This window comes from Muntiacus reevesi, chromosome 8, assembly GCF_963930625.1.
Source record: "Muntiacus reevesi chromosome 8, mMunRee1.1, whole genome shotgun sequence".
In the NCBI taxonomy this organism is placed as follows: Eukaryota; Metazoa; Chordata; class Mammalia; order Artiodactyla; family Cervidae; genus Muntiacus; species Muntiacus reevesi.
Window position 1 is genome coordinate 87,754,181 of NC_089256.1, and position 10,974 is coordinate 87,765,154.

The window sequence follows — 10,974 nt, forward strand, 5'->3', positions numbered from 1 at the left end:
TAGGTATGTTTTCATGTGTTTATTGGCCACTTGTATATCTTCTTTGGATAAAGTTCTATTTCAATTCTTTGCCCATTTAAAAATTGGTTTTTCTAAATTACTGAATTTTAAGAGGGTTTTTTAAAAATATAGATACCAAAGCATTATCAGATGTATGATTTGCAATATTTTTTCCATTCCAAAGAGGGTTTTATTACTTTCTTGTTAGTGTTCTTTGATGTACAGAAGTCTTAAGTATGGATGAAGGTCAACTTATCTATTTTTCCTTTGATTGCTTCTACTTAGGTGTTATATCCAAGAAATAGTTGCCTGTTTCATCCCTGTTTTCTTCTGATTTTATAGTTTTAGATCTAACATTTCAGTCTTTGGTGCATTTTGAGTTAATTTTTTAATATGTTATGAGGTAGGGAGTCTACCATCATACGTTTGCATATTTAAAACTAGTTGTCCCAGTACACTTTGTTGAAAAGACTATTCTTTCCCTAATATTTTGTCTTGGCAGCCCCACTGAAAATCAGCTAACTGTAAGTATTTGGGTTTATTTCTGAACTCTTAATTCTATTCCATTGATCTACATGTCTGTCCTTACACCTGTACCACACATTCTTGACAACTGTAGCTTTGTAGCAAGTTTTGAGATCAGTTAAATGTGAGTTTTCCAACATTGTTTTCCTCTTCAAGATTGTTTTAATTACTCAAGGTCTCTTGCAATTCTGTATGAATTTTAAGGTGAGGTTTTCCATTTCTGCAAAAAAAAAAAAAAATACCAAAAAACCAACCAACCAACCAACCAAAAAAGCAACAAGTCATTGGTATTTTGATAGAAATACATTATATGTGCTTAGTCACTTGGTCATGTCTGACTCTTTGTGACCCCATGGATTGCAGCCCTGCCAGGCTCCTCTGTCCATGGGGATTCTCCAGGTAAGAATACTGGAGTGGGTTGCCATGCCCTCCTCCAGGGAATCTTCCCAACTCAGGGATCCAACCCAGGTCCTCTCGCATTGCAGGCAGATGCTTTACTGACTGAGTCACCAGAGAAGCCCAGAAAGACATTGAATCTGTAGGTTGCTTCTGGTAGTATTGCCATCCTTAACATTATCAAGGGTTTTAATCTATAGGAGAGATTAAAAGATATAATTACAACATTGTGTTGGTTTTGCCATACATCAACATAGATCAGTCATGGGTATACATATGTCCCTTAAATGGCAACCCACTCTAGTACTCTTGCCTGGAAAATTCCATGGATGGAGGAGCCTGGTAGGCTACAGTCCATGGGGTTGCAGAGTTGGACACGACTGAGCAACTTCACTTTCTTTCTTTCTTCCCTCTTTATCAACTTATTTAGATCTTCTTTAATTTTCCTTGGCAATGTTTTGTTTGTCTTCAGTTACAGATCTTGTATATCTTTGGTTAAATTTATGATGTTGGGTAGGGGAGAGCATCTAGTCTTTCACATTTAAGTATGATGGTAGCAATGTTTTTTTTAAAGATATACTTTATGTTTTTATTGAAGTATAATTACTTTGAAATGTTGTGTTAGTTTCTGCTATACAACAAAGTGAATCAACTATATGGGTACATATGGCTCTTTTTTGGATTTCCTTTCCATTTAGGTCAGCACATAGCATTGAGTAGAGTTCCCTGTGCTATACAGTAAGTTCTCATTAGTTATCTATTTTATACATAGTACTGTATATACGTCAATCCCTACCTCCCAGTTCATCTACTCCCAGCAATGGATTTTTATATGGATAGCTTCCCTTCATAAAGTGGAGGAGAATTTATTTCTAATTCATTTATTGAGTGGTTTTATCTTGAAATAGTATTTGGTTTTTATCAAATGTTTTTTCTGCATCTACTGAGATGATCATGTGGTTTTTGTTATTCTATTAACGTGGTATATAATATTAGCTGGTAATTGAAAGTTGTATTGACTACACATTCCTGAAATAAATCCTACTTGATCATGGTGTATAATTTTTATGCTACTGGATATTGTTCGTTGGTTTATTGCTGAGAACTTTTGCATCTACTTTCATTAGCAAGATTGGGTCTGTAGTGTTCTTGTAAGATCTTTGGTTTTGGTTTTAGGATGACACTGGCAACATAGGGTAAGTTGGGAAGTCTTCCCTCCTCTTCTATGCTTGCAAAGAGTTTTTAAGTGTTAGTATTAACTCTGCAAGTTTGGTAGTATTCACCAGTGAAGCCATCTGTTCTACGGCTTTAGTTTGTGGGACATTTTATTATGACTTCAACTTCTTTACTTTTTATAAGTCTATTCAAATATACTATTCCTTTTTGGAAGTTTTTGTCTTTATAGGAATTTGTCCATATGCAGATCTATAATATTGACCTATAATATCTACTATAATCCTGGATATAAAAAAAAGTTTGAAAAGTGAAGAATTCTGACTTCTTTTGAATAAGGAGCCAAGTATTTGAAAATTTTTTAGCTTAGATATGCTAGAAGAAACTAACGTCACCTTGATAATAAAGGAACTGAGATCTAAATATTCAAGAAAACTTGCAAATTAAAAATAGAAAATGTACCTATATACCTAGGTGATATGCCCCAAGATGATGATGAGAAAATGGTCAAATATAGGCCCTTGGGTTTATGAGTTTAAAGCAAAACTAGTCTAATAATGAATAAAACATTTTTTTCCTGAATAAATATTATAAAACTTAAAAAAAAAACTGATACCAAGGAAATGAGATTTTAGATTGAACCTTTCTCTGAGATCTGGGCAATTCATGTTCATTGAATTAGTTTTTCTTTTTTTCCCTCTCTCTATAGAAAACTAGCTTCCCTGGTGGGTCAGATGGTAAAGAATCCACCTGCAATGCAGGAGACCTGGGTTCAATCCCTGGGTCTAATATATTGTCTATAGATTATAAGATGAAGTCAAGCATGTATCTGCTGATACTTTATAAATTGACCTGTCTTTATACTTAAGAAACATTTCTAATGGTAGGCTTCCTTGGTGGCTGCTCAGATGGTAAAGAATCTGTCTGCAATGTAGGAGACCCATGTTCGATCCCTGGGTTGGGAAGATCCCCTGGGAAATGGCAACCCACTCCAGTATTCTTGCTTGGAAAATTCCATGGATGAAGGAGGCTGGCAGCCTGCAGACTACGGGGTTACAAAGAGTCAGACACAACTGAGCGACTATCACTCCTTCACTCATAGAAAACTAAAGAAAAATGAGTTGTAAAGTAATCCACTCTCAGAATCAAGATTTGTGCGATAATGTTAAACTCTTTTCTAATGTGGTATATTAAGACATCTGACAAGGAAATAGCTATTTTTAACGTATATTCTTTCATACATTCTATTTTTATCCATTTCAGGAAGATTATTTTACCCTAATACATATGTAACTTTGTTTGTTCTTTCGATGGTACTTTACTGTTTCTTTTGAATATTTTTTTTTAAGAGTGTTCATTTGAGCCTATTTATTTAAAGTTTTCAGCTTTTAATGAGCTCGATCATTATGTTTTTCTTCTTCTTCTGTCTATCTTGCCCTCAATTAAGTTTTGTTCAATATATAGCTATTTAATATTGGGAAAACACCTCCTGACTTTACCAGGCATTTTGTTACATAAGCTCTCTTCTTATCTGGTAAAGCCAGTCATTTTTTCAATATTAAATTGGAGAGTGACGACAGCTTGGCTTACGTGATATTAAACATGAAGTAAACTTACCAGGTTTTTTGGCTGCACACTCTAGTCTGTAAGTAGAAATTCATAGGTTATCCTTGCCTGTGTGGGTGGGTAGCATCCTGGATTCATAAAATAGCAAGTTCAGTGTGGCTGAAGCATCATTGCAAATGGGAAATTAGAGGGGTGCGATTTTTTAGGGATCTTAACAAGAAATCTGCTTTTTATTCTCTAGGAGATGGAGAACCATTGGTGGATTTTGATCAGTGATAAGACATGGTCGTTTGCAGGAAACATTACTCTTGGAACTCTGAAGGTGGATCAGATCAGGTAAGTCTGTCTTTAGAGGAGGACACTCAGCCTTGTGCTGGATTTGATCAGTCAGTTAAAGGTCATTTTGCAAAACTTTTCCATCCAGACCCAAAAGTTACTCCAATGAGAATCTAGAGCATAGTCTAGGTCATGTTACATAAACCAGGTAGGACTTGAAAAATGGAATGTCTCATTTTTATACATTGCTAATAAAAACAAGATCATGACTGCTCTCTGAAAACTCTAGGCAATACCACAATTTTTTTATTGTTTTCATTTCTAGGACATTTATATTACAATTTTCTGTTTTTAGATTGGTTCATAGGAAGGGGCACCATTTATTTTATCTTTTGCATTCTGTAATGTAATAAAGAATTGTCTAAATTTCATATAGCTTTTTCATCTTTTTGACGCTTCTTCCTTGGGTAGGTATTAGTATGTTCATTTTAAAACTACAGAGGCGGATGCTCAGTTAAGCTGCTTTCATTTATTACAGAAATAGCAATTGGAATTTGAAGCCAGGTCTCTCCAACTTCAAAGTCCTTTCTCTCCATCATAGCACCCGTCTTCTTTAATAGGACTTGTCTAATTGCAATGTCATCTTTCCTCTGTACACCCACTTCCCTGGAGAGTTCCTTCATGTTGTCTGAGGCATTGAGTGAGGAAAAAATCTGCATATCTCTGAGTTAGGATTATTCAGTTTAACTTTAGATCCTGTAGTCCCTTGTTTCCTGCACAATAATTGGATAAAGAAAAAGAGGAGTTCTGCTTTCCAGTGCCTTACATCACCCAGAGAGTTGGCAGCCAGGAGTCCGGCAGCTGCCACACTCTTCACATATCTATTTAAAGTTCAAAGAGACACTGGATAACAATAACAAAGAGGTAAGCGTGGCCCTGACTAGCCCACCCAACAACAGGAAGAATGGCTGAGAAAGGTAAGATTTAAGGCATCCAACCCTCTTGACAAAAAACATTTCAGGCTCCCAGGTTTATTTTCTGTTTCCCTGTTATTCTAAAGAGCATGGTATCGCTTCTAAAGGAGCATTAACCACATTATGTTAGTGTGACTGCAAAAATGCATTAGATATGCAATTTATGGACCATATCTATACATTAAATGAGTAACTTTGAAAGGTTCAAAGAAACAAGAGAGTTTAATTTGTCCACGCTTGTTTTGAAAATTGAGTTAGAAGCAGGTTATTCTCCAGTGTTGTACTGGATTTGAATTTGAAGTACGGTGGTATGCTGGGCTAGAATTAAGGATATTTTAATTTTGTGTTGGATGTGCTACTAAATGGCCATGTGAATTTGGGGAAATCCCTCTACCTTTCTGTGTCTGTTTTCTGACTGTCAAAAATAAATAAAATAGGCTTAGTCATTTCTAAGATGTTTCACATCTGAATTTCTTTTCTTCTGATTTTTAAATGTTTTTTATATCTAAGAAAAATAATAAGATGGGCTGAATATATATACTCTGTCCAAGAAAGCTTTAAATGTCTATGGAAATTAATGCTTTTAAACCTGACAACAATCTCATATCACCATTTCACTTTACAGATAAGGAAACTAAGGCATAACAAAATTTAGTAACGTGCTTGTAATCATATGCAAGAGCGTGGTGCCACCAGGTTTTAAACTTGGATAGTCTTATCCCAGAGCACAGTGTTCTTAATATGTATAAGTCTACCTGTTTGGGCATGCTCAGGATCGGAGAGAAGCATTTTGAAATTATTCTTCATATTTAAAAAAAGATTTTGTGCTTATTTGTACTATTGATGTAAGTGACATATGCAAGTGTTATGTTCCTATATATTCCTATTTTGAACCAATGCTACAGATTATAATAAAACTTAAAGTACTAGTGTTAACAGAAGACAAGTACAGGTATGCTCTGAGTATTTAAAAGCACGATCAATTGTTTTTTTCAAGGAAAAATAAATAATGAGATACTATAAAGTGCTAAAAGTAGTGGTATGTATGTACATTTTAGAATTGTATTAAAATATGCTTGCATAAAATACAAATGCTCAGTTAAAATATTGGTATTAATTCTAAGTTCCTTGAAACCAGGAAAAAATACTAAATCAATATAGAAACAGTTCAAAAAAATTATTGTGACTTCCAGTGTAATGGTACCTTAATTCATAAAAAGCCTTTTATCCAAATGAGAGCAAAGAGCATATCATAATGTTCCCTTTATCCTTAAGGCAATGCCACATGGCAGGTAAAGAGAAAAATTTCACATTGTTGTGGTTAATTCTTTGTTCAAGGTCACGGTGTGACCTTGAGTGACCTAAGTAAAGCTGTTGAACTTGTGAGAGTAGAGAGACTCCAACAATTCTGGAAACATAAGCTATTAAAATTCATATTAATTTCAGGAGATTTGCTATTATGTCTCCAAATTTTAGAAGTGTCTCATTTCTTGATGATTTTAACAGCATAAAAAAACTTCACTTTTAGAGTGATGGAAATTGTAGTACGAATGCAGTTGCTAAGAATATGCTTTTCCTTTGTTAGCTAATCGCACAAAATCTAATTGTGCTTTTAGTTAAGAATATATCTGAGCCTTTAACACAGGGCATTATTCTATATCATGTCTTTCTGCGTTTTGAACTATTTTGTGTGGTGTCTGAAATAACATTGAGATGCGGTGAAAAAATACTTTTATAAGTTGCCTTTTTACAGGTAAGGGTATAAGTAGGAAACACAAGAGGAGCTGTTATGCTTTTGTCCTCTATATGTGTGTTGGATCAGTGTTGGTTGCTATACTGAACCAGTTGAAAAAATAGGGGTCTTTGCTCTGATTACGTAAGGTGTAATGCTTTCTTTTCCTATGATAAATCAAAGAACAGTTTTCAACACCTTTCCCTACTTTATGATTATTTAGTAGGAATTACCTCAGTTTCCAGGGTTTCTGTGTAAACAGCTGGTCTCCGTGTTGCTGAACAAATGCAGGAATGTGTTCTGTATACAACAAACACATACAGGGTGGTTAGAGTTTACAAAGTCTTGGCACTTACTCAATGTCATTTGATTCTTAGAACAATTCCTGGAGGCGGATATCATGAGTTTCACTCTTTGTATTTTACAAATTGGGAAGTTCAAGCTCAGGATTGCCCAAGGTCACCTAACTGTAAAAGGAAGACACATGGTTTGAACAGTCCTCTGTCCATGGGATTCTCCAGGCCAGAACACTAGAGTGGGTAGCCTTTCCCTTCCCGAGGGGATCTTCCCAACCCAGGGATTGAACCCCACTCTCCTGCGTTGCAGGCAGATTCTTTACCATCTGAGCCACCAGGTGGCTTTCATACACACACTTCTCTTTCAAATATCCGGCTCAGTCACAAGTACCCTTTGTAGAAAAGAAAATAATAATCATGTATGGGTGTCATTAGAGAGTGTATTTTTTCCCTTGATATTATATCAGATTTCCTCTTATCCTCTTGATTCAGAAGATTTAATACCAACATGACTGTTCTAATCTGATTTCTCTTGTTTTTCAGCAGAGGCTACATTATCTCGCTTTCTGGTCCCTATTCTTCTCTTAATTGGCTGGATTGTGGGATGCATCGTAATGGTTTATGTTGTCTTCTCTTAGAAAGGTAAAGTTTTAATAATTGAATGTTTATTCATGAAGAGTATACATTACTCCAGGAATAATCTTACTTGTTTTACTAATAGAACATTTTATCATGCAGGCCAGAAGACTTCAGATTGACATCATTTAGAAGAATTAAGAAAAGCATGAAATGACAGATTATTAAATGTTTCTCATGTAAATAACTGCAATGTTTGACATCAGTTTATAAACTTGCATTTGTGAACTGTTACTTTGAACCTAAGAATCTCTTCAGAAACATATTTAAAAATTCTGGGTACAAATAAGAACTATAGGAAAAATATAGATGAATTTCTTTATCACCTGAGAGTAAGAAAAATGTTCCTATGACTTAAAATGCATAAGCAATAGGAAAACATTTGATAAATTAAATGTAAAAGAAATGAGCTAGAAATAAGAGAGATAGTTCATAGAAAACAAAGTGTAAATGTAAACTTTGTCCCTTAAAACTCTTACATAATAAGAGAACTGTAATTAACTGTATGGAAGAGGCATTATTCACCTGTCAGATGGGGAATATGAAGATATTTGACAGTATATATTGGTAAGACTATGGGGAAATAAGTACTCTTGTATACTGTTTTTAGAAATTCAAAATGATACAATACTTTTGGGGGTATTTAGCAATCAAAGTACCAGAATTACATATGTATTTAACTTTTGACCCAGTTATTCCTCTTATAAGAATACTGATGTTTCCTCAGATACACTGGTAAAAATACAAAACCATATATGCACAAGTCTATCCATTATAGCATTATGTATTAAAGCAAAACCCTGGAAAAAGCCAAGTATCTATTAATAGAAGACCAACTGAATAAACTGTAGTCAGTCTACATATTGTAGCACTTCAGTGTCTGTAAAGGGCTTCTCTGCTCTGGTGGCTCAGATTGTAAAGAATCTGCCTGCAATGTGGGAGTCCTGGGTTTGATCCCTGGGTCAGCAAGATCCCTTAGAGAGGAAAATGGCAACCCACTCCTGTAGAAAAAGGAATGAATGAAGGGGGTCTCTATATAGTGATATGATGTCATCTCTGGAAAAAACAAAAACCCCAAACAGGTACAGAACAATCTATGCTTGCTTTTGTGTACGAAAGGAGAGGCTATACCAACATGCACACATACCTGCATGTATTAATACCGGAACAGAGGAGCCACAAATGGCCGAGAACTTCATAACTTCATTTCTAACAAGTTGTCAAGTAATGCTGATGGTCCTGGTCCAAAATCCATAGTTTGAAAACCACTGCTCTAGAAGTGCTATGGTTTGAATGTTTGTGTCCCCTCAAGATTCTTAAGTTGAAAACCTAACCCCTAAAGTTGATGGTATTTGGCAGTGGGGGTGAAGTTTGGGAGGTGATTAGAGCATGAACGTGGAGTCCTCATGAATGGGATCAGTGCCCCAGTTTCTTCCTCATTAACTACAGCATCCTTTTCTAGTCAACTAATTTTTCTGTAGAAAAGGAAAATCTCTTATCAAAAAAATTAGGGAAAACTTTGGCTTTGTTCAGTAATTCTTATAGACTTGATTAAACATTTCAAAAAAGCTTTTAAAAAGCATCTGTTTAAAGCAGTATTTTTAAAATGCTAACAGAAAATGTATATAAACTTAGGCTCAACTATTCTCATGAACAACTTGACCTAATCTTAGTTTTCTCATGACTTGAGAAGATTGAACTCATCCTGATTCAGAGGACCACTGGATTTGGCTCCTGTAGTCTTGTGAAAGCCGATTGTTAAATTTTCAGGAATTTTCTAAGTTAGTCTCCGTCTCATTGGAAGCTTTAAATTGGCCACGGTGGGAGTATTTACATCACAGAAGTCAACAAGTACCATAAATCAGGGCTTTCCCCCACTGGACAGCCAGTGTTTAAACATTCGTCAGGACACTGCTGACCTGAATCCTCTAGACTTCCCTGATACTTGCAGAGGTTTGTAAGGGTTTCAAAACCATCTATCATTTGCCCCCTTCTTCACATTGTTTGAATTTAATTAAAAATATGGTTGTTCTATTCCCTTGACCTCTTTCTGTATGATAAACTTTAATAAGAAACCCATGAAAGCCATAGATTTCTCAGAACACATACATTCAAACAAAACTGTAGATGCTATTTCAATGGATTTCCTGAAATCCACTAAAAGACAGGTGGAGCAGCCTGTGGGCTGTCACCAACCTTCTGAAGGCTTTAGGCTTCTTTACAGCTGGGCTCTGCTTTCACTTGGGGTTAAGGACGACATCTCATATTTTAGCTTTTCTTCCTAGAGACGGGTTTTCTCTACTTCTTTCTGCTGATATCATTCCTGCATGACCGGTCAGGTTTCTTGCATTTTTATACCTCTATACCACAGAGTTCTGACATTAGGTTAGAGTTAGAAAACAAGATTGAGGTAACCTATGTACTTTGTCAGAACAACTTTCTTTTCTTTAGTCTGGAGTATTTTTCCTCTCTACATGCTGGGCCTTTTCCTTAGTTTTTTTTTTAAAGCTATAGGATATCTCGTTTCTTGTTCAAATGTGTGTCCACCTTTCCCCTGAAACACAAAAGCTTCAGCATTCCCACAAATCTTAACTTTCCACCTAGAACAAAGACTTTCTTACTTCAAGAGCTCAGTATTCTTTAATACTTTAAAACAGATTGTAATGTTGTTTTCAAGCAGTAGTAGAAATGAATTTTTCTATAATTATTTTAATGCTATGTTTTCATATCCAACCTGATCATTTGCTCAGAGAACAAAGAAAGCTTAGTGCAGTGAAAAGAACAAGTTTTGGAAGTCAGATTGTTGTAGTCTAGTTTAGGAGTCCTTTGAGGAGTTAATTAATCTTTCTAACCTTAGTTTTCTCAACTATAAAAGAAGAAGAAGAATGTTTTCATGGAATTGTTGTGAAGACTGCAATGTTTGCTAAGCCTGCCTGAATTTAAACAATTGAATCATTTGTTAAAAAGACAGATTCTCAAACTTCTGCTCTGGAGAGCTCATTTCAGTAGGTCAAGAGAAGGTCTATTAAGAAATAAATTCCCCAGGTGATTTTTGTCATCATAGAAGTTTAGAAACATACCTATCATATATATGTGTATGTGTATGTAGGCATTACTTCTCTGGTACATAAGACCCTGATCAATGACAGCTTATATTGGTAAACCTCAATCACATTTCTGTTTATTGCTACAACAGAAAATCAGCACTTTGTATGAATTTATATCATACTTTTTAATTACATGAAGTATTAATGACGTATTATTTGTTCACTCATATTTTCATATATGTGGATTTTTTGTCAAATTTAAGCCCTTTATGAATGAATATATTTCTCATCTCTCCAAGTTATAGCACAAAATATCAAAATACACAACTAATAAATGTGTCATACAACTAATA

The 10,974-nt window shown here is 35.1% G+C and overlaps 1 protein-coding gene across 1 annotated transcript; it reads left to right on the forward strand.

The window, feature by feature from the left end:
• The first annotated feature begins 4,595 nt into the window (after nucleotides 1-4,595).
• On the forward strand, nucleotides 4,596-7,899 carry STRIT1 (small transmembrane regulator of ion transport 1). Its single transcript, XM_065942695.1, has 3 exons — nucleotides 4,596-4,913; nucleotides 7,482-7,580; nucleotides 7,677-7,899. Exons 1-2 carry the CDS (start codon nucleotides 4,901-4,903, stop codon nucleotides 7,574-7,576), a joined length of 108 nt encoding a protein of 35 aa, XP_065798767.1. The 5' UTR covers nucleotides 4,596-4,900; the 3' UTR covers nucleotides 7,577-7,580; nucleotides 7,677-7,899.
• The last annotated feature ends 3,075 nt before the right edge of the window (nucleotides 7,900-10,974 follow it).